The following is a 24,352-nucleotide window of genomic DNA, read 5'->3' on the forward strand; positions in this document are numbered from 1 at the left end:
AAAAAATAGGAAAAATTGCATCAACACAAGCAGCTAGCTAGAACACATTCTTGATAGCTGAATTATTACAAAAGGATTAAAACCTAAAAATGGTCAGCCCTCTTCAGAGCAAACACAATTATTAAAAGAATCTCTTTCTATTACGAAGAAAATTCTCTTCTTCTAGATTCCTTGAGTAGTTGAATTGTCTTTATTCTTTTTCTTTTTTATATGTACCCCATATTTGACAGTTTGATCAAACACCACTATCAACGATGGAGAGATACATACATACATACACACACACACACACACACACACACATACATATATATATATATATGATGATAGTGAAGGAAGAACAGCATAAGAGTGGGGGTTTGAGAAGTCAATAAGTCCATTCCCGAGGGAGTCCCATCTCCTGATGATCATTCACTATTTCTGGCTGCTGCTGTATTTGAGAGTAGTGGTGTGATTGTGGTTGTCGCTTCTGCTTTTGCTGTGAAGAAGAATACATGTCATTGCTTCCACCGCCCATTACAACGTCTGCACAATATCAACCATCACATCTAGATTAGCCGACTCTTTTACATTTCTTAATTAATAATAGTATTAGTCTCACAACCAAATTGCTAATTAAACTCTCCAATTATAGACTCCATGAGTTCGTTGACTAATAATTCACCATGATTGGTATTCATTCAAATTGTGAAATGGAAGTGCTTGTTCCAATGGTAAAATGTTAGACCTTAAATATTCTCACTCTATATTCTTAAGTTTGAATCTCATTTTTAACAATTCTACTAATAAAATTCACATCTCATATCCCTTCACCAATACAATTCATTCAATTTAAAAAGAAAATAACAAATGAAATTGTTTAACTGATCAGTCTAACTTAGATTAGATTGTTCGTTAATCTATTAAGTTATAGAATTTATCTGAAGAGAAAAAAAAAAAAAAAAAAAGTAACCATTCTCAAAATCAACTATTTTTTATTTATTTTTAAATAAAAACATTTGTTATGATTCTTATGAATCTGTGTGAAAATCAGCTTATCAAAAACATGAGATTGGACAGCATGACTAATGAATATACCATGATTTCAAATCAACGTACGAAGCATTAATTTTCCTTATAAAAGTATATTTTAGCTCCTAAATTCCTAAAATCTAAACTACACTACATTTATATAATGGCAAAATAAAAATAAAAGAGTTATAGTGGGAGTTGATGTACCATGTCGCAGGTGGTGAGCACTTGAGGCACCAAAACCACTTGATCGTGACACATCGTCAAAGTGGAGTTTTAGGGTCTGCAATACTCTTGCTGGTATAAGAACCGTCGAACATGCTGATCATCATTACAAGTCAAAATACACACACGCACACAAGTTCATCATCAGTTGTAATATCAATCAATAAACTACTTTTCCTATTTTTCTACACAGAATCTATTGAATCTCAAGCATTTACATCAACTCCACTATGTGGGGTAGTCAGAATACTAGTCAATCAATACACACACATACAGCTGTTAAAACAAAAACAAAAAATTCATACGTACAGATGGTAATTCATATTATAATGTACATATATAAATAAATATTTTTGTGGCCTAAATATTCTATTTCCTTTTAGGATAATGATCTGGAGTGTCAACTTCAATTATTCACCTAAACTGTACTAACTTATTTTGTTGTCATTAATATTCTTCACCTCCTGATAATATCAATTCTTACTCACATAAAATTAATATACAAAATTGTCTTTATTTATTTATTTATTTATTTATTTATTATTGATATTATAATTTGCTAAATTAGACTCATTCATTAATTAAGTGGACCCCAAAGATTCCCGGGTAAGGTTGGCCCAAATGCAACAAACATAAAGACAGACAGGAAGTAGCTGATCTTTCAACAGATTTGGAAAATTAGATAGAAAACGCTTTACCTAGAAAAAAAAAAAATGATATAAAATAAACAAGTTGAGAGTAAACAAGTCACAATCAAGTGGAATTAAACCGAGTACATAATTGATTAGATTCCAGATCAAGTACACCCATTCGGGAAATCTATATTAGAATGTAAACAAATCAAACAAAAAAAACAAATATTTCGTTTCAAGAGATTAAAATTATAATTCATTGGAGGCATGTCATTACCTAAAATGGATGAAAATTACAATATAAAAAATTGAGTAATAATTTACAAATACAATTCTTCCATTAAATTTATTTTGAAACACAGGCAATGATCACTCTCTTAAAACCAAGATGTAAATATACACCTTTTAAACCGAAAAAGAAAAAAAAATGTAAATATATTAACTCTACATTTTCATTGCACTATTAAATAGGAAAAACAAAATCATTAAGCATAAGCACCAAAATGAGTGTTAAGATGGTTTGATCCCCTTTTAAACCTGATATTGAGTGTTCGATTTGTTAGGAATAATATTGTTCGATTTGTTAGGAATAATATTGTAAGTGTACGTGCATTTACTTAAATTTTACTTAAAAAAAACAAAGAATAATTCATATATGAACAATACTTAGGTCATCACTAGTGAGGATCTATATCATTCTCACTAGTGATGTGGATTAATAATAAATCACCATCTCTATAATTTGGTAAGTAAGTATTTACCCACCATATTAAATTTAGTAATTAAAAATAATATATATATTTTTATTGCTCACTGTAAATCTTCAGTGAGGACCTAAGCATTGCTCTTCATATATTATCAACCTTTGAAACATGAGAAAAAAAAATCAACATAGACTAAAAATTAACTTATTACTCGTTTTCTTTATAAGAAATGTTACCCGACTTTTCCAAATTTTCAATCATTTTCCATTATTTAATATAGATTTAGAACTCCCAACCATATTTGGTGCACCATTACACTCCTGAAAAAATAAAAAAAAAAATAAAAAAACAGTAGGTACCTGATTTCTTTTGGGTTTCTGATGTACTACTGGTTCCACGTGGCAAGAAAACTCCGGTCCCACAGGATCCACTTTTGGAACCGGACTTTCCAAGGAAAACAGCTCTCATGCCCGACCCGGCTTGTTGTTGTGGACGAACCCTTCCACCATTACCAAACCCGCATGCCCTGACTTGGTTTTCTATACGGTTGTGAAGTTGTTGCTTGGGCTTCACTCGCTGAGTTAACTCATACACGTTTCCTCGTCCTCCCCAACAAACAGAGCCTTGTTGTTCCATAGGCCGTTGATCTTTCAACTCATCAAACTACAAATCATAGCAAAAGAAATAATTAGAAAACTGAAGATCTAGGTTTTCAGTAGATCATGCAAACCTTATATGACATGCTCTTTTATATATATATATATAGATTAATTCTTAGTAATAGTACCTGATTAAAAGTAGAGTTTTTGAAATGAGCAGAGTATGGTTTAGCTTTATGAGGAGTGAACATGTGGAGGTCTTTAGAGGCCAAGTTGCAATCAGAACACTTCAATAACAACACAAAATATCAAATTAGTACAAACTTTACAGTGACAATACTATTTACACCTAAAACTCTAACCGAGAAGTCTAGCCGAGCGATTTATATATATATATATATATATATATAAACATGTATTATTTGTTGAACAAATTAAACTGCACAAGACATACTTAGATTATACCTTAGGTTTGACAGATAGAGCATCTGGAGCTGCGTTTTCATCGTCTTCGTGAAGCATGTATTCAGCCATTTGACGAGTCAGATCAGCAATGAAATCGTCCTCATCGTTCTCTGTTTTCGTTGAGCTCATCTCGGAACCGACCGTGCTCAAACCCGAAGAAGAAGACCCACATGAACCAAACCCGTTTAACATGGATTCAGACTCAGTAGAGCTTGACTCGTCCTGGGTGAACAACCTTGAAGAAGGAAAAAAAGTTTCTCTATCTTGGAAGTCAACAGCCATACCACAGATGAACAGAGCTTTTTAGAACAGAGTTTTTTTTAGAGAGAGATATATATTTTGAAAAGCAACAGAACTGGGCTTTTGAAGAATGGAATGATGTATTAGAGAGAGAATAAAAAGAAGAGGATGTAAGATGGGTTTAAGAGAAGGGAAATGGGTGGGTCATGTCTCAGTCAGACTCTCCGTTGGTAATTTAGTAGTTGGACGGTACGCTTGTCCACCAACGCAACTTACCTGCCATTTGTTAAGTTATAAACTTTGATTTATTTATTTACAAACTTGATAGTTATATATAGCACCGTGGCCAAATGTTCCACTCCTAACATTGCTACAAATGGTATATGGTTAGGGTTTGTTTGTAACTGCACCAATATAGTTGACTATTTGGAATTTTGGAGGCCTTAACTATAGAAAATCTAATGAATAATAACTTGCTGGACCTTACTATTCACACCCAAACGATACGGTTTGAGAAATTTATTTTATTTTTTTATTTTTTAGCTAGAAATATCATTTTTCATAGTAATTATATGATTATAATGTTAAAATGAAATGTAGAGTTATAATTTTTTTTTTTTTTTTTCATTAAATATGAGCACCTAGTTGAGTGTGTCTCATTGACAACTAACTTAAAAATCTATGCAAAAAGAGTTAGAGTTGCCCCTAAGAAAGGTAATATGTTAAACTTCACCATGGTATGACAATGTGGATTGCTGGATTCTTTGTGTGTGTGTGTGTGTGTGTGTGTGAATATATATTTAGGAATGAAAGCTTATTAGTACAAAATTACCAATGATCAAAAATTTTGATTAGCCGGACACCTGTGGCGTAGGAAAAGGTCGGTTATTGTCACTTTTGCCTATATATCTCAAGAATTAAAGACATGACCTCTTGAGAGTGATGGGGTTACTGGTGTGGAGCTTCGGGCCCTTGGGAGGAGATTTTGGATCGTTTAGCTTGATTAATAGGTAACTCACTTATATATATATATATATAAAATATATATAGAGTTAAATTTTCAACTCTTATCTACTTTTAATGCTAAAATATCTTAAATAAATCCATTCATTGTTTTCTGGTCAAATTTAACATTTTCCTATCTTTAATTCAACAACACAATCAACCACTATTTCAGAGTCTCCCTTGACCCATTTGTTAAGTTTTTAAACCCTAATAAGCGCAAAGCCAAAATTGCAAAGTAAGAAAGACTAAAGATAATAAGAAAATTTGAAGATGAACATAATAATTCTTATAATAAAAATATGTTCACAATCACCTCAAATGAAATGGCTACTGCGGTTTAGGCTCCATGGAAAATGAGCTACCAAAGCACTCGATCAACTACAACTTCACTAATAGTATTGGGGGACTCGGTCGTGGCGCAACCCTTTGGGCTTCAGCCGAGTCTCACTACATTGATTTGATACTTGGGACGGGCCCAGATGTTTGGCCATGAAGTTAAGGGCTTTGTTTGTGTTTGACATTTCGTGTGTTCATTATTGACTTTCTCCATTTTCTTATATTAAAAAATAGACCAAAACACGACGACGTTCTCATATATCAAATCAAGTTTTTAAAGGGGGAAAAAATTAAAAATCACCTGTAAATAGAGTTTTCTTAATTTAGAGAAATTATTCTTCTTCTACATATTCTCTTCACCGATTTTATATTAATATTTATTCAAAAGATGAGAAATTGGACCACCTCTCAAGTTTCTACAATTTCCTTGGTAGACCCCAAATAGGCCAAACACTATGAGGGAAAATACCACCCTGTGTTGAAAGGAAGTAGCTGAAGAGTAGTAAAAATTGATAACATATCACATATGCATTGGGCTGATAAGAAGAGGAAGAGAAGTACTATGGATTGGGTTGAATTGGGTTGATAGGAAGAGAAAAAGTTGTACTAAAAATTGATTACACATAAACTAGACAGATAAGAATAGTAGTACTAAAATTTTTTTAAAAATTGGACCTGGGCTATAGCCCAGGCTAGCCCATTAAAAGGTCCGCCCATGATTACAACTACCTTGCACTTGTGCATACAGAAGAACTAGGACAGAAATGCTATTGTACCACACAAAAGATTATAGAAAGTTGATCTAAGCTACAAAAAAAACACTATATTTTGATTGCAAGTTAAATATAATTTTGCATTATCAATTAACTTGGAATCAGGTTAATTAAAAGTTGCAAGTTCTATGCAGAGTGGAGGTGGATTTTGCATACCTAAAATTCCGTGAAGAAAGTCCCACTCTAAACCTTTTTTTTTTTTTATCATGAACAACTGGCATCAGACGAATAAAATTGACACATTTGCTTATGTATCTCTTTGTAATTAGCCGGAACCACGTAGTCCTAAATCATGAAAAATTCATGGCTGAGTCTCATTCACAACATGATTGCTTCAGTATTTTAAAGGGGATTATCTTATGTAGCCTTGTATTTATCATCTGTTTGAAATGATCTTCTTTTTTGGCATTTGATTAGAGGAGAAGTCTCTCTTGACTTGAAAGAAGAGTTATGATGGAATATTTTATAATTCCAAATTTCATATAAATTATTATAAATGATCTTTTATTTAATTTGGTCACTAATATATAAGTTTTACATTTTTAAATCATGTTTAGGAACATTATTAACTTCCCATGATCTTTCCATTCATTTATCAATTGTAGTAAAACATTCTTGCAAAACCTTTTTTTTAGTAAAATATTCATAAAAGTTGTGTATATGAGTAGTGTGAAACCTTTTCTTATTTTCACGTCCATTTTTCTCTCTTATCTCAGCATCAAAGCTCTGTTCGGTTGGAAGGAAAAAAAATTAAATGGAATAGAGAGAAGAAAGATGATTGAGACATCCCTAGGGAAGAAATTAAGCGTTTCCCTCTTTTTTGTTTTGTTGGATGGAAGAGAATGGATGATAAATAGGATAAAAGGAAAGATAAATTTTAAATTATTTTTACCATTAAACCCATCCTTTACTTAATTTATAGGATTTATTTAATATTTTTGAAGGGTGATGTAGTAATTTAAAACTTCTATAATAGTCTCACTTGTCTTTTCTCCTATCTTCCGCCCATATTTGGACGGATGAAAATTTGTGAAGGAGGGAGGATACCTCATCCTTCCTATTATCCTTTCTTTTCTTATATCATCTCTACCGAACGAAGGAAATTTGTTCATTCTTTCCTATTTTCCTTCCACCCCACTTCTTTCCTTCTTACCGAATATAGCACAAATGAAACATCAAATGGTACAAAAAGTCCATTTTTCTTTCTCATCTCAACATCAAGTAGTACACTAAGTCCATTTTGCTCTCATATCAACATCAAAAGTGTGATACCCCTCGGATTTGATACACGGGTTTATCAGGCCCAGGCCCAAACCCGAGGGATATCGAACAATTAAAGTATTTTAAATCGAACACGGAATACAAAGTGAAATAAGAAATAAAATTAAATAGCTGGAAGAAACTAAATTAATAAACCTTGAATTATAAATATTTTAAATCCGATAATCCAAACCACCAATCCATACAACTCGGGAATCCTTCTAGAGGACCCCTAATAAAAAGTCTCGAACTGGAAATAAAACGTAAAGCTAAACATAGAAAGTGGTCCTACGTAGTCGGTGGAATGGAAGTCTGTATCTACTTTGCACAATCAACCTCTAATTCTGGAACTGCCGAGCACCTAAAAAATAAAGGAGTGGGTTAGGCCCACATGCAAGTCCAGATCTACTACGATCCAAACAGTAATCCGATACGCAGATACATCCTAGAAAGACTCAACAATATCTAGATTAGTCCATATATGTATATATAGTACACATTATAGGACGCTCGCTAGTCCAGTAGGTCTGTCTCAGCCTGAATAGAAGGCAACATGCGAATACACACCCGAAGGTGGGTATGAGTACCTAGACCTACCAGGAAACAACACCTATGTCCAGTTATCCATCCTAGGCGATATATGCGCCCTAACCATGGTCCTGAAACTCAAGCTCATACCATAGCATATATAATAAATATATAAAGTCTGTACTCCTAGTACAAAATATCATCCATCTGTATAGTGGTCTGATATATGTATGACAAATCCATCCTGAAACCATAATAGGTCATTCAATTTATTTGATTGACATGACACAAGTATGTGATGGACTTAATATTTATGGTTAATCCATACCTTAATCCAAATTTGGTAGGACTTAGTATTTTGAACTAATCCATTCCCAATATAGGTAGGTCTTAGTGTTTTGAACTAAACCATCCCTAATATGACATCGTCCCATACCGGTTCATATATATCCATATAAGTAGGACTTAATATTTTTATGGTTAATCCAACTCATTCCAAATTAGGTAGGATTTAGTGCTTGAACTAATCCATACCTAGTATGTCACCGTCCCATACCGGTACATACAATCCTCCAGTTAACATAGTTGACAAAACAATATTAAATAGTCATCAACCACATTCCACAGTATGCACAAGATAAGTTAATCTATATACATAAATATTAGGCATTCAATACCGAGCCTAAAATCCAACTCAAATAATGTAAATTGCTACACAATTTGCACACATTTACATTTTCCAACATAATCCATGAATTGATACAATTTAGAACAATTTAAGTATCAAATAAACCCAAGTTAAGCATAGGGAAATTCAGTTAATTCACTATACTTCAAATACTATAGAATTATGATTTATATATATATTTAAATAATACACAACAAACTTGCCAAGCTTTGGTATATAAACCTAGCAAATCTTCCAATATAGTCTACGAATTAATACAATTAATAGAAATTTAAGTATCAATTTAACTCAAGCTAAGCATAGGTAAGTTTAGTTAATTCCCTATGCTTATAATATTATGGATATATGATTTATATTTATAATTAAATCATGTCACAAAATCTTACTAAGTTCCAGTGCACAAAACTGGTCCAATAGTGTTCAGCATTTAAGTTTTTCTTAAACTTTATATTGCTCCTTCAATTAATCCCATTATAGATTAATGTTCCTCTAAACTAGTTTTAGGTCTAAAACAGTTCCATACAACATTTAAACAATTTAAACGAAGTCCTAATACACTGTACAGACCAAACAATGCATAAAAATCACACAGTATGCAAATTCTGGGAAAGAGCAGGCTCCAAAAATTTAGAGCCTGCCCCTTTTATGTTAGAGCCGGCTCCCTAACTTAGGGAGCCTGATCTTTGTAGCATGGAGCCGGCTCCATGCCCCTTGGAGCCTGCTCTTTGTGTGAGGGAGCTAGCTCTCTCATTTTGAGAGCCTGCTATCTCCGTTTCCGGCGCGTTCTGCGTTTTTTCACTTCGTCTTTCTCACATCCGGCGACACCCAAACTTTATAAATATTTTCATACTTGTTCTAAGGTTCCATTAATGTTCTAGATTAACCCTAAATCAATGGTACACAACCACGACATGAATTGAACACATCGTTTGAAACAGCGACAACAGAATGTCCAGTTAGAAATTTTAAACAATTTCAAAACAGATTAATTCAGGGAACTCAACCACTATTTTTAATACTTGTTCTAGGGTTAAATTTTAGTCCCAGATTAATCTTAAACCTTTGATGTACATACTTATGATCTCAATTTAATCAAAACTTAAAACGTAAACACCACAGTAGGACCAAATAACAAAACATCAAAAGTGAAGCAAAACAGTTAGTACACAAGATTAAACAAAGTTCATATTTGCATCAAAGACATGTTATTATGTTTGATTACATCTGTTTTAGCCTTTATTAAGTCCCTGGAGTCTAACTAGGCATGCACAGAACACGAATTAAAGAGAAAGAATAGAACAGAGACTTGCCTTCGAGACTTTGGTTTAAAATCTCTAACTTTCGTCTCTATCAACTTTGGCAATGTCGGTTGTGTTACACGACCTTTGCTGCTCCTAATTCAGTCCAGAACTCCTCCATGAATCCCTCCCTTAATCTCTTAAGGTTCTCTCAGTATTTTGTCTCACAAAACACACTCGGTTGCTCTCTGTATTCTCTTTGTATCTTAGGTACGTGAATATGGTGAATGGGGTTTACAAAACCCTTGCCAAACATACACTTATATATTTATAGGCTTTATTTGAAACCTTAAATTAAACCCTAAACCAATTACAAGTCGGCTCAAACCCAGACATGATGAATTTAAGCAAAACCCTAATGTTAATCAACCCACGTAATTAATCTAGTCCATTAAAATAAAATAAAATGTAATTACATTAACATGAGACTAAATTAACCAAATAACATAAAAATAAAATCATTTAATTAATTACAGAATTTAAATAAAATAATCTACAAATAATGCAAATAAATAAAGAAACAAAACAAACAAGCCAAATAAAACAATTAAATTAAGAAAAATATAGTAAATAATTAAATTAAAATTCCAAGATTGTCCTTTTAAATTAGGGGTATTACAAAAAGGGACACTAAGTCCAATAATAGCATTTATGTCTGTAGTTCAGAATTAAATATCTACAAGTGCAATATGGATGGTTCGATATGCACAAAAAAAAATTTTCCTAGTTCTGGTATGCACAATTTCTGTATGCAAGTGAAATTATTAGGTGGACTACCACATTGTATTCTTGCCCAATTACTATATGCAAGTGAAATTATTAGGTAGGCTACCACATTGTACTCTTGCCCAATTTCTGTATGCAAGTGAAATTATTAGGGTCACCACACTGTACTCTTACTCACATCATTCTAAAATATTAAATTTACTTTTCTAACTGAAGTGTCAAGTGTCAACTATCAACCATTTTGTGACAGAATTATCTTTTCACTATAAATGGGGATTTTATTGGCTCGTATATCAAAACATAAAAATAAAAAAATTAATTCTATTTATTTATACTACAAAGGAATCCGATGAGGCTACCATCGACTAATAATGTATTGACCCGCAATATAGCTCAGATTTTTGTCACTAATCCAATATACATTAAACCCAGACCCTCTCTCTCTCTCTAACACTTTCTCTCTTTATAAGCCCTTTCTCTTTCTAACATCTCTCTCATTCCAGCATCTCTCCGTGCTAAGGTTGTATACAAGAAAGAAGCCATGGGTGGGCCAGCAGGGGCCATACCCCCCTCCCCCCCCCCCCCCCCCCCCCAATATTTAAATTAAAATTCCAAGATTGTCCTTTTAAATTAGGGGTATTACAAAAAGGGACACTAAGTCCAATAATAGCATTTATGTCTGTAGTTCAGAATTAAATATCTACAAGTGCAATATGGATGGTTCGATATGCACAAATTTTTTTTCCTAGTTCTGGTATGCACAATTTCTGTATGCAAGTGAAATTATTAGGTGGTTTACCACATTGTATTCTTGCCCAATTGCTGTATGCAAGTGAAATTATTAGGTAGGCTACCACATTGTACTCTTGCCCAATTTCTGTATGCAAGTGAAATTATTAGGGTCACCGCACTGTACTCTTACTCACATCATTCTAAAATATTAAATTTACTTTTCTAACTGAAGTGTCAAGTGTCAACTATCAACCATTTTGTGACAGAATTATCTTTTCACTATAAATGGGGATTTTATTGGCTCGTATATCAAAACATAAAAATAAAAAAATTAATTCTATTTATTTCTACTACAAAGGAATCCAATGAGGCTACCATCGACTAATAATGTATTGACCCGCAATATAGCTCAGATTTTTGTCACTAATCCAATATACATTAAACCCAGACCCTCTTTCTCTCTCTCTAACACTTTCTCTCTTTATAAGCCCTTTCTCTTTCTAACATCTCTCTCATTCCAGCATCTCTCCGTGCTAAGGTTGTATATAAGAAAGAAGCCATGGGTGGGCCAGCAGGGGCCATACCCCCCTCCCCCCCCCCCCCCCCCCCCAATATTTCGAGGAAAAAATCTCTTTAAGGAGTATAGATTATAATGTCCCATATTTTTTTGGATTTTTTTGAATTTTTATTTTATTTATTTTTACGCCTCGTTTTCCATGCCATGTGGGTCCTAAGGGTTGTTTCGGTCATTTTTTGAACTGAGAGTTTTAGAAATGTATTTTTAATCATTTTAAGTCAATTAGAAGTGACAGTGTCATTTTTTTAAATTTTCAGAAGTCGGGACGATTTCCGGGCCCAGTAACTTCTCCCGGCTTTGCCATTTTCAGTGAAGGGTATTGTGAACATTTCACACACATATACATATACATGTAAGTATACATTAGAGGAGATATTTGGTGGGACAAGGTTGGCAATGTAGAGGAAGGGCAAGGGCATGATGGTAACTTGACTATATTCATTCTACCCCTCTTCATTCCTTTTTACCGAACATAGCACAAGTGAAACATGTGGTACACTAAGTCCAATTTTCTTTCTCATCTCAACATCAAGTGAAACATTAAGTAGTACACTAAGTCCATTTTCTTCTCATCTCAACATTAAGCGGGACACTAAGTCCAATAGCATTCATTTTCGTAGCTCAGAATCAAATATACACAAGTGTAATATGGGTGGTCCAGTATGCACAATTTCTGTATGCAAGTGAAATTATTAGGTGGGCCACCACATTGTACTCTTACCCAATCTATATATGCAAGTGAAATTATTAGGTGGGCTATCACACTGTACTTTTGCCTAATTTATGTATACAAGTAAAATTATTAGGGCCACCACACTGTACCCTTGCTCACATAATCCTTAAATATCAAAACAACTTTTCTAACTAAAGTTTCAAGTGTCAACTATCAACCACTTTATGACAAAATTATCTTTTCACTATAAAAGGGGATTTTATTGGCTCATCTATCAAAAAAAAAAAAAAATTAAATCTATATATTTCTATTACGAAGGAATCTAATGAGGTTACTGACGACTAATAATGTATTGACACACAATATAGCTCAAATTTTTGTCACTAATCCGATACACATCAGACTCGGACCCTCTCTCTCCAACACTTTCTTTCTCTATAAGCCCTTTCTCTTTCTAAAATCTCTCTCACTCTAGCATCTTTCCGTGCCAAGGTTGTATACAGGAAATAAGCCAAGGGTGGCCCAGTAGGGGCCATGCCCCCTCCTAAATTTTGAGGACAAAATCTCTTTAAGGAGGGTAGATTGTAATGTCCCATATTTTTCTGGATTTTTTAGAATTTTTATTTATTTATTTTCGCGTCTCGTTTTGAGTGTCACATGGGTCCCAAGGGTCGTTTCAGCCATTTTTAGAGCCGAGGGTTTTAGAAATATATTTTTAATCATTTTAAGTCAATTAGAAGTGACGGTGTCATTTTTGTGAATTTTCAGAATTCAAGACGATTTCCGGGCCCCAGAATTTCTCTCGATTTTGCCATTTTCAGTGAATGGTATTATGGACATTTCATACACATATACATATATATATGTAAGTATACATTAGAGGAGATATTTGGTGGGACAAGGTTGGCATTGTAGAGGAAGGGTAAGGGCATGATGGTAACTTGACCATAATTAGTAATCCATACGGATTTGATAAGTGGCACCATTTGGACCACACTCCTAAAATGAAAACCAAACCCTCCTCATTTCTTTTTCATTTCCGAAAGTTTCCTTTCTCTCTTTGATCATCTTCCTCTCTTTACCAACAGGCCAGTGGTCTAGCGGTACCAAGTCCCTACTTCTCAAAGAGAGGTCATGGATTCGAACCTCAATGGAGGCATGAGTGTGTGAGTACTAATTAGGAAATATATATATATATATATGTACATATATGTCTTCCATATAAAAGCTTGATTTTTGGAGCGAATGAGATTTTGATGATGGTTAAGAAGGATAAGTTTATGAGCTTGGCAAAAACTTCAATTTGAGACCACCATTGCTAGCTTCGAATTTGGGGATAGCCTTAGATCTTGTTTAGGTTGGCTAAGGGCATGTTTGGCTAGCACACATGAGATAGGGATGTTTAATGCATTTTACTTTGCCTTTTGTTAAGTATTACTTTTGATTTATATGCCAACCATGCTTAGATATAAAAGAAAGAATGCTAGTTATAAAGGTTGAATTGAGAAGTTCATGTTCTACAAAGATTGTAATGTGACTATGTGCAAAGTGTGGAAAGCATGCTAGTATTTGAATAAATATGTGATTGATATCATGCTAAGTATGTGAATTATATGATTTTGCTGCAAAATGCTTAATATATGAATTCTAGCATGGGTTGTTATGTTATTAGATTTAATGATGAGTATGCCTGTAAGTAGTTATAATAAGATGCCATGTTGTGCTTGATTTAAATGAAAATGTTATGTTTATAATCATATTGATGGGAATGCCATGAATGAGGTAAATTTTAGAAATTGTTACATTCATGCCATCGTTGCATGCATAGCATGGTTCGGGATATTTGACTAAGGAAAAGGGTTTTGAAATGATTTTATAAAAAGGAACCGGATTTCGTGAGTCCGGTGCTAATTCAACCTAGAGGGAACGCGTGCTGGTTTTGGATGTGAAAAAATTGATTCTAAGCCCCAATTGGTTGCCAGATTTGGAACCAAGGATATTTATTAATCTCGCATCGGTAAAGTCGGTTAACGTTTTCAAATGTGAGTTTGGGATCGGTAGACACCAAGTCTAGGGCCTATGTAGGCCAAGTTGGGGTCGGTAGAGACCAAGGTTGGGAGAATGTGGGAAATTGCATTGCATTTTATACATATTTGTATTGACATGCTAAAATGATATTGTGTTTATTAATTTGTGGATTAAATGCTATAAAAACTCTAAGTATGATCTCGATTTTCTATTTATCACGTATGTGATGTGTGGCTCAAGGGAGTCCAAAGTTGGTGCCTTAGACATCTCCTACTGAGCCTTTATGCTCACCCCTTCCTTTATCATTTTTCAAGTTATGACAGAGACGTGGTTGATGACGGACCTCGCAAGTATAGTTAAGATTGACGGATACATTATTTGATAATTTTATAATTAATGCCTAGTTGATGTAATTTATTTGTAAAGCGATGGTAGTTCGTTCATTTTTGTATAAGGCATTGTAATCAAGAACTTAAGGGTCTTAAACTAGTAACGTTATTCTTTTGGGCCATTGACATATTTTGATTATGTAAATATATGTATATAGTTGTATGGGAATGAACCACGTCATTATTTTATACCCTAAAACATAGTTTCATATATATATATATATATATATATATATATATATATATATATATATATATATATATATTGGCAAGCACAATGTTTAAGTTGTGCAAGAAGTTGTCTCAAAAAGTGGCCAAAAACAATTTTTTATGTTGTTACGATCGTATATAGCTTTCTACGTTCGGATGTAGATGTTGCATTCGGAAATTTTCGTGCCATTATTACTATAGCATAGAGAGTTGTCATTTCTACGACCGGACGTAGCTCTCTACGTCCAAACATAGCCCATTGCATTGGCCATTATATTTTTATTTTATTAATAATATATATATTTTTTATGTTGTAAACCGAATCTCAATTAAACATTGTACGTCCGTGTCAAACCCGAACGGAGTCGTTCTTAAGTCTAAATTGTATGTTTTGGAGCCCTCTTTCCAATGGTATGGGTCTTGTTCCACATTTCTAACCTAAAATGACTATTTTGCCCTTATGGGTTTTAAATCATTTTTTTACCACAATAAAGGACTATTTTACCCTTTTGAGTTATAAATCATTGTTTGACCATGTGAAGTGACTGTTATACCCTTATGGACTATAGAAGCCCTATATTGGCATGAAATGACCACTTTACCCCTATTAACTAAACGACCCCGAAATGAAATCGAACTTCGAGATAAGTTACTCATATAATCCAAATTGGCTAGAAATGACTAATGTGACCTCAAAATGACTCATAATGTGTATTTAGGGAGTTAGGGTGAAATAATCATTTTACCTTGGGTGTCCCTGGGTCAGGTTAGGACCCAGTTAGCAAATCCGGATCCCCCGGATTTGGGTGGGTCGTTATACTCTAATTTATATTCATATTAATTTTATTATTGTGGAAGGAAATTTTCTCATCACTCATAAAACGCCACATGTCGACAGAGTAAACAAAGAGGCCTAGCCATATACACGACCCAGATTAAGAAGCCCATTGCACGAAGGTCCTACACTCGAAACAGCCCAAGGATTAAGATCCAGTCCAATAAGCCCAGTTTTAGGTTACAGCTACATGCAACGGGCAATAACGCCCGAAAGTAAATGATGAACAATTATGAAAATTTAATGCCATATATGTAACGGCCCCAAAGAATCTTGACTGTAGCAAGTATGAATACAAAGGGTAAGACCCAAAGAAGATCATCTAATTCCCGTTTCAATTAGCCTTTGTTCTTCCTCAATCTCTTTCTCAATAATCTGTTTAATAGTTTGCATATTTTATTAATTAAGTGTTTAAAGTGTTTAATCTTTCGGGTCGAATCATCATATTCGGGCTGAAATTTATACACTTACACTTTGGCACCGTTTGTGGCAAGGGAACTAAAAGCCTCTCACCACCATTGTCGAGTTCTTTGATATATGCAACACCATTCTAGAATGGCAACGGGATCAGACGCCGTTCAAATAGAACAGCTAGAATCATACAAAAAATGCGTAAAAAGATGCAGGAACAATTCAATACCATGCGTCAAGCGAATGAGACTAGTGCCCAGCAGATCAATATCTTAAGGCAAGCCAGTGATGTAATGTTTATGATTTTCGCCATTTTTTATTTTCAGGAATTTTCTAATTTTTTGAGGGTATTTTCATCTTTTCTGGTTTTGTGTGCCGGACACCATGAGATGTGCCGGGTATGTTTGAGAGTTGGTTGAAGCATTTTCTTGAGTTCAAGACTCTTGGAAACGTAATGGGTGTCATTTTGGCATTTGTTCTGTTTTTCGGGCCGGAAGGTCCTACGTGGGACCCGTTATCGGTTTATTGTGTATAGAGATTTTATTTTAGGTCCATTACATTTCATGCATATTTATTTAGTATACATTAGTGTGGTTACATGTTTATATTAATGGGAATTCCATGACTAATGTATATATATGTGTGTGTTAAGGTGAGAAATTTGTTAATGCATGGGTCCCACAAGTCACTAAAGTTATTTGTATTACCACATGTACAGTTTTGGTCATTTCTCTCTGGAAAATTCGTTGCCTTTCTCTCTCTCTTCACAGACTATTTTTCTTTCAAAAACACATACACTTTGAACCCCAAATTCATCTCTTTACACTTGGATTTCAACTTTGCCATTGAAGGCAAAGTTGACAAGCTTGATGAGGCCTATGTTTTGATAGGAGCTGATTTCAGTTTGGAGCATTTTGAAATTTTGATTTTGGGGATCTTTGGGGCTATTTTGAAACTTCTAAGGTTTTGCTCTTCAAATTGAGGTAGGGGTCCTCCTAATGCCCAAGCTTTGGCTTCTAATTGAGTAAATTTTAATTCTCTTTCTCCTTTATACTTGTGAATGTTGTCTTGTGTGCATAAATGTTAAATTGGGTGTTAAAAGCATGGTTTAGTTTATATTTTCTATTAAAGGCATGAAAGATCTTGTTGAATATGAGTTGTGTTAAAGAGGGAATAGTATTATAATTGTTGCTATGTGGATGATTATTTATTTATTTTATTATTATTATTATTTTATGAGCATGCCTAGATTATTTTATTGTGGTTATAGAATGCCTTGATATGCCTATTAAATCTTAATCATAATGATGATGTATTGTTGTAGAATGCATTACATGACATGGCAAGGAAAAAGGGAATTTTGGGAAGGAGTTGAAAGGAAAGGTTTTCTTTAAAGGAAAAGGTTGTTATTTGAAAAATGGATTTTTTTTTTTTTTTTTAAAATGAACCGGATTTCGCGAGTCCGGGGCTAGTTTGACCTAGAGGGAGCGCGGCCCAGTATCGGGTGTGAAAAAGTTAGTACTAGGCCTGTTAACGGTTGCCAGATTTGGAACCGGGAATAGTTATCAAACTCACCTCGGTAAAGTCGGTTGGCAGGTTTTTGAAAAGCGTATGTCGGGTCGGTGTAGACCAAGTTAGTGAAGGGATGCATCTCATATCATTTCACGCACATTAATTGTAAAATTGTGTTTGTGACTAGGAAAATTACTTGTTAACTGGAAAGGTTATTTGGACCCCATGGCCTAACCCCAGCTATTCTTTTATGTATTATAAGGCTCAAGGGAGTCCAAAACTAATGCCTTAGGCGATTTCTACTGAGCTTTATGCTTACCCCATTATTTTAACATTTTTTTCAGGACACAGGAAAGAAGCGGCGGATGACGTTCCACCACAAGCTTAGTTTGGATTAGAAGACCGTTTTGTTAGTTTTTGCAACTAAAGTTTTACGTTGTAATGATGTAATTATGTTCTGTATAATTTTGTGTTTGGAAACCTTGTAATTATAATGATGAGCATGGAGTAACTCTTGTAAAATGTCTCAGTATATGTTAAAACTCTTAATCATGCTTTTGAGACTGTAATTATGATGCATTTGGATTAGATCGTATGTAGTTGTTGCACCAAAAAATGAACTATGCTGGGGTATAATGAATGAATGAATGAAATATTGGAATGTGTTATATTGCAGTGCTTTGGGACATGGTAGATCAATTTTAAGGTCCAAGTGAGGCCATTGTATTCTTATATTTTTGCAGCAGGTTGTAATAGGACTTTTTCAGCAGAGGGCATGCCGAATTTTTGGATCGTTACAAGTGAGGCAAGTGTTGCTCAAATCAATGCCTTGCGACAAGAGAGCAAGGAGCTCAGGATTGCTGTTTAACAGGCCAACATGCCTATTCCCCTATCGGCTTCTGATCGGCAGAATCCTAATCGTACATACATATGGTAATTCATATTATAATGTGCGGAAATAAATAATTAATTAGTGGCCTAAATATTCTATTTTATTTTATTATTATTATTATTTTTTTATAATGATTTGGAGTGCCAATTCCAATTATTCATGTAAAGGAGACTAACGTTATCTTGTTGTAATTACTATTCTCCACGTCATAATTATAATATCTACTCTTACTTAGATAAAATTCATATACAAAATTGTTTGTTATTTTTTTTAATTAGTATCATAATTGCTAAATTAGACTAATTAATTAATTGAGTGGACCCCAAAGATTCCTAGGTAAGGTTGGCCCAAATGCAACAAACATAAAGACAGGAAGTAGCTGATCTCTCAACAGATTTGGAAAATTAGATAGAAAACACTTAACCTAGGGAGAAAAATAAATAAATAAATAAATAAAATTGATATAAAATAAACAAGTTGAGTATAACAAGTTAGTCACCACCAAGTGGAATCCAAAAAAATCAGTTTTGAGTTCATAATTGATTAGATTCCAGATCAAGTCCAACCAGTCGGGGAATTAATCTATATTAGAATGTAAACAAATCAAACCAAAAAAAAAAAACAATTATTTCGTTTCAAGCGATTAAAATTATACTGCATTGGAGGCATGTCTTTAGCTAAAATGGATGAAAATTACAATATAAAAAATTGAGTAATAATTTACAAATACAGTTCTTCCATTAAATTTATTTTGAAACACTATCACTCTCTTAAAACTAAGATGTAAATATGCTAACTCTACATTTTCATTGCACTATTAAATAGGGAAAAACAAAATCATTAAGCATGAGCACCAAAATAAGTGTTCAGATGGTTTGATATTCTCTTAAACGGAATATTATAATGTTCCATTTATTAGGATAATATTGTAAGTGTATGTGCATTTGCTTGAATTTTGATAAATAAAAATAATAATAATAATAATTCATATATTGTGAACCTTTGAAACATGATATAAAAAAGGAATATACATTAAACTAAAAATTAGCTTATATTTCGTTTTCTTTATAAGAAATGTTACAAAGTTTACAAAGTTGGACGGTAAGAGTTATCTGATTTTCAAAATTTTCAATCATTTTCCATTATTTAATATAGATTTAGAGCTGTCAACTATATTCGGTGCACCATTACACACTTGAAAAAAAACAGTAGGTACCTGACTTCTTTTGGGTTTCTGATGGACTACTAGTTCCACGTGGCAAGAAAATTCCGGTCCCGCAAGATTAACTTTTTGAACCGGACTTTCCTAGATAAATAGCTCTCATGCCCGACCCGGCTTGTTGTTGTGGACGAACCCTTCCACCATTACCAAACCCGCATGCTCTGACTTGGTTTTCTATACATGCCCTTCCACCATTACAAAACTACCAATGACCAAAAACAATTTATTAGCCGGACACATGTAGCGTAGGAAAAGGTTGATTATTGTAACCTTTGCCTTTATATCTCAAGAATCAAAAATGTAAATTTTGTCAATTAGGAATATTCGAAGACATGACCTCTTGAGAGTGATGGGGTGTGGAGCTTTGGGCCCTAGGGGGAGGTTTTGGATTATTTAGCTTGATTAATATAGGTAACTAACTTTTTATATAAATATAAATAGAGTTATTTTTTCAACTCTTATCTACTTTTAAGCTAAAATATCTTAAATTAACCCATTCATTGGTTACTTTTCAAAAAAAAAGAAAAAAAAAAAACCCATTCATTGGTTTCTGGTCAAATTTTAACATTTTCTTTCTTTAATTGAACAACACAATCAACCACTATTTCAGAATCTCCCTCACACCATTTGTGGAGTTTTTTGTTTTTCAGTAACAGTTCCTACATTGATGAATATGTCAACTTCTTGATTTAAGTGGCATATATGTCCTCTCCTTTTCCAAATGTGGTTGAACTTAATTAGGGGTGACAATTTGTATTCGCAGATCGTAATCGTGTCATGTCAATTTAAAGGTATTATACTAAACAGCTCAATTCGAATACGACCCGTTTAATAATCGTGTCAGGAACTCTCAACACTAACACAACCTGTTTATTAAACGGGTTACATGTGTAACTCGTTTAATGACCTATTTATAAAAAATAAAAATATATATATTATTTAAATGATTAATAATAATCAATAAATTAATAAATATTAAAAATATATATATAAGTTTTAATCAACCAAATTACTAAATAGTTTATAGTTTACAAAAGATTAAATTATAAAACACAAGTTTATATAGTAATTTTAGAACTTAAATAGAAATTTATTTATGATATATGTAATTAAACGTGTATAAACGAGTTACACGAGTTGAACCCCTCAACCCAAACACGAAATAATTAACTAAACAGGTTAATCGTGTCAACCCGTTTATGACCCGAACCCGTTTAAGGTCAACCAAACCCATTTAACTCGTGTCATGTTCGAGTCGTGTTCGCGAGTCGTGTTAACTTTTGCTACCCCTAAACTTAACTCTAGCTAAGGACCAGGATCACCCCCAGTCCCACAGTAGCCCATTTCTCCTTTTTGTGTTAGTGAACAGTAGTTACTAAGGTGGGTAAAAATATTTATTTGTTTTATACAAAATTTTCACACACACATATATATATGTATATATGTATGTATACACTGTTCACAAATATTATTTCTTCTTCCCTCCCTTACTTTCAGCAACCCAAATCCCACCATTTTCTTCTCTCCCAAAATATTGATTTTGATTTCTTTCCAAAATCCCGCCATTTCAACAACCCAAATTTTGATTTCTTTCCAAAATATTTCAAAAGAAGTGCAAACCAGTGATGTTTGTGCTCTTTAGTCAAATAAGGAAAAACAGACAAAAAATCGAGATTTACATGAATAAAGCTTAGATCTATGGATGATACTCTGAAATTTCTGCATAATACTTCAATGAAATTACATGGGTTTTTGGAGTGTGTTTGGGTTTTGAAGTGAAGTTTTGAAGTTTAAAAGTTACTGTGAGTCATTGGAGAGTCCATTAATGGAAGTTAATGAAGCTTTTAGAGAGAGAAAGGAAGAAGACGACATTTTGAAAGAAGACAAGGTATTTTGGATATACTGCATAACATCCCAAACAGTTTGTAATTTAAGTCAATATAAGTTGTACGCAACATCCCAATATAATCCTAATAGATTATTCGTAAATAACATCCCAAAAGTTTGTAATTTAAGTCGGTATAAGTTATAAGTAACATCCCAACATAATCCTACTTAACATCTTAAGCAATACGTATTTTGTATCCCAAGCAGTACTAACTATATTTCATGCTTATGTTATACATAAAATCCCAACAAAATTCTACTAAAAAAAGTGCGAACCAGTGATGTTTGTGCTCTTTAATCAGATAAGAAAAAACAAACCAAAAATCGAGATTTACATGAATAAAACTTAGATCTATGGATGATACTCTAGAATTTCTTATGTTATACGTAAAATCCCAACAAAATTCTACTAAAAAAAGTGCGAACCAATGATGTTTGTACTCTTTAGTCAGATAAGAAAAAACAGACTAAAAATCGAGATTTACATGAATAAAGCTTAGATCTATGAATGATATTATGGAGTTTCTGCATAATACTTCAGTGAAATTACATGAGTTTTTGGAGTATGTTTGGGTTTTGAAGTGAAACTTTGAAGTTCAAAAGTTATTGTGAGTCTTTGAAGAGTTGGTGTGTCAGTAAACCAAAGCTTGCAAAAGAGTGAATGTTGTTGGGCTATGATGAGTGTAGCCAAGTTTTACATTTATAATTTGTCACCACTACCTTTCACTAAAAATATAGTTAGGGTGAGTAGGGATCGTCCCAAGGGATTGGTGGGTTGTATTAGGTTGTGGAATCGAGATTAGGGTTAGTAGGTCAAGTGATCAAAAGATTGGTTGGTGATTGAATTATGCTAAGATGCAATTTAAACTAAAGTAAACAATTAAATGTAATGGAGAGAAAATAAAAGAAAGAGATCTTGGGATTTAGAGATCACCACTAGGCATAACTTTTCTACACCCTTAATGAATGATTAATGAGGGGGAAAACATGTATTGCAATAATAGTGTGTGTGTGTGTGGTTGTTTCAACAAGCATGGATGACTAATTAAGTATATATTGTCGAAGCAACATGGTGGATAGCACAATATATCAAATTAAGCCATTAATCATTTATTTAAGCTCACAATCCAAACACATCACAAGGTTAGAGCCATATGCAACTTGTTTTCATAAGTATGGAACATCAAATAACAAGTATAGATTGTCCTCCCATCTAACATCTAAACTACAACTAAACTACAATTAAGCTAATGACATGAAATTAAACTAATTAAACTAAGGAAGAGACACAATCCATCAAGAAATGAGTATGAACCATAAAATAAACTACAAGAGCATTATATTAAGTACTATGTCTTAACAATCTCTAGATCTATAGTATCAATACACATAGACATGCATCAATAACACAAGAAATAGAGACAAACACATGAACATCTATTCTAGCATACATAGACATATGGATAGAATGAAATAATCAATTGGAAGCATTAAACCACACAAATTATTGAATAAACAAGATCTATGTATATAAATATGTCAAAATATGTATCACAATACAAATCCCTTCAAAAATACATAAATCAAGATGTATAAAGCATGCTTAGGGCTAACTCTAACCCCAATAGGATGTCTAGCTACTCATGGATGGTATCCTCCAACCCTCAAGGGCTAACTCCATGAAAGAAATTGCTCGTCTTCTTGGTTGATGGAAGAACTCCAAGCTTATGTCTCTAGCCTTCTCTCTTCTTTTCTTCCTCATTAAAAATATGATATGGAAATTATGTCTCTAGTGTATCTATCCCTCCTTTTGTATAGAATGGCTCATATTCCTTATGTAGGTAGGTTAAAATGTCACCTCCAATGACCTGGCTCGTACACCAATATTCCTTCCAATGATTAGATATGAGACAACTTTTAATGAGCTAGAAATTGAATTTTCTTGAACTTGGGGAAGTTCGATCGATCGAACTTGTGGTGAGATCGATCGAACATGGCTGAGATCTATTGAACTTAAGCTGGATCGATCCTCTATGGCGGCGCCTTTTTGGATAAAGACAAATCTGAGATATTTTGTGGAACTAGACAAAAATGGTAGGTGTGGTGATACAACTGGATAAGATGAAATCTTTTCGATCGATCGGAAGAAAATTGGATCAATCGAACTTTGTGGGATCTTTGGATAAGGACAAAAGAGCTCAGATCCATCTTAAAATGTCTAGATCGATGAACTTTCGATCGATCGAATATTTCCTGAGATCGATCGAACTTGCTGAATTTCTACCACTTGTTTCCTTTTGCTCCCACTTTACTCCTTCCTTTGATTCATCTCAAGATTGCTTCAATTATACTCTTATTTAGCTGAGTTAGCTTATTTTCGGGATAAGTACTTGAAAATGGAAATAATACAAAATCAGTCTAAAGCGAGAAAATAAGATAGATAAAGGTTTTAGAATACCTAAGCTTAAGGGGTTTAAATGCGCACTTTTCAGCG

At 33.5% G+C, this 24,352-nt stretch overlaps 1 protein-coding gene across 1 annotated transcript; it reads right to left on the reverse strand.

Moving 5' to 3' along the window:
* Nucleotides 1-34: 34 nt before the first annotated feature.
* Nucleotides 35-4,063, reverse strand: LOC132269393 (uncharacterized). Its single transcript, XM_059770574.1, has 5 exons — nucleotides 3,637-4,063; nucleotides 3,360-3,458; nucleotides 2,932-3,235; nucleotides 1,219-1,332; nucleotides 35-525 (listed from the first exon to the last, which is right to left on the reverse strand). Exons 1-5 carry the CDS (start codon nucleotides 3,916-3,918, stop codon nucleotides 368-370), a joined length of 957 nt encoding a protein of 318 aa, XP_059626557.1. The 5' UTR covers nucleotides 3,919-4,063; the 3' UTR covers nucleotides 35-367.
* Nucleotides 4,064-24,352: the final 20,289 nt, after the last annotated feature.

Source organism: Cornus florida, unplaced genomic scaffold (genome assembly GCF_030987335.1).
Source record: "Cornus florida cultivar Cherokee Brave unplaced genomic scaffold, ASM3098733v1 CherokeeBrave_3.0.0_Hap2_Chr08, whole genome shotgun sequence".
Lineage (NCBI taxonomy): Eukaryota > Viridiplantae > Streptophyta > Magnoliopsida > Cornales > Cornaceae > Cornus > Cornus florida.

Excerpts from the sequence above, each read along its gene's own strand:
- LOC132269393 (XM_059770574.1), bottom strand. The coding sequence starts at position 3,918 with ATGGCTGTTGACTTCCAAGATAGAGAAACTTTTTTTCCTTCTTCAAGG. Across the intron at positions 3,459-3,636 it reads CTCTATCTGTCAAACCTAAG|TGTTCTGATTGCAACTTGGC; the intron begins GTATAATCTAAG and ends TTGTTATTGAAG. Across the intron at positions 1,333-2,931 it reads AGAAACCCAAAAGAAATCAG|CATGTTCGACGGTTCTTATA; the intron begins GTACCTACTGTT and ends AATGATGATCAG.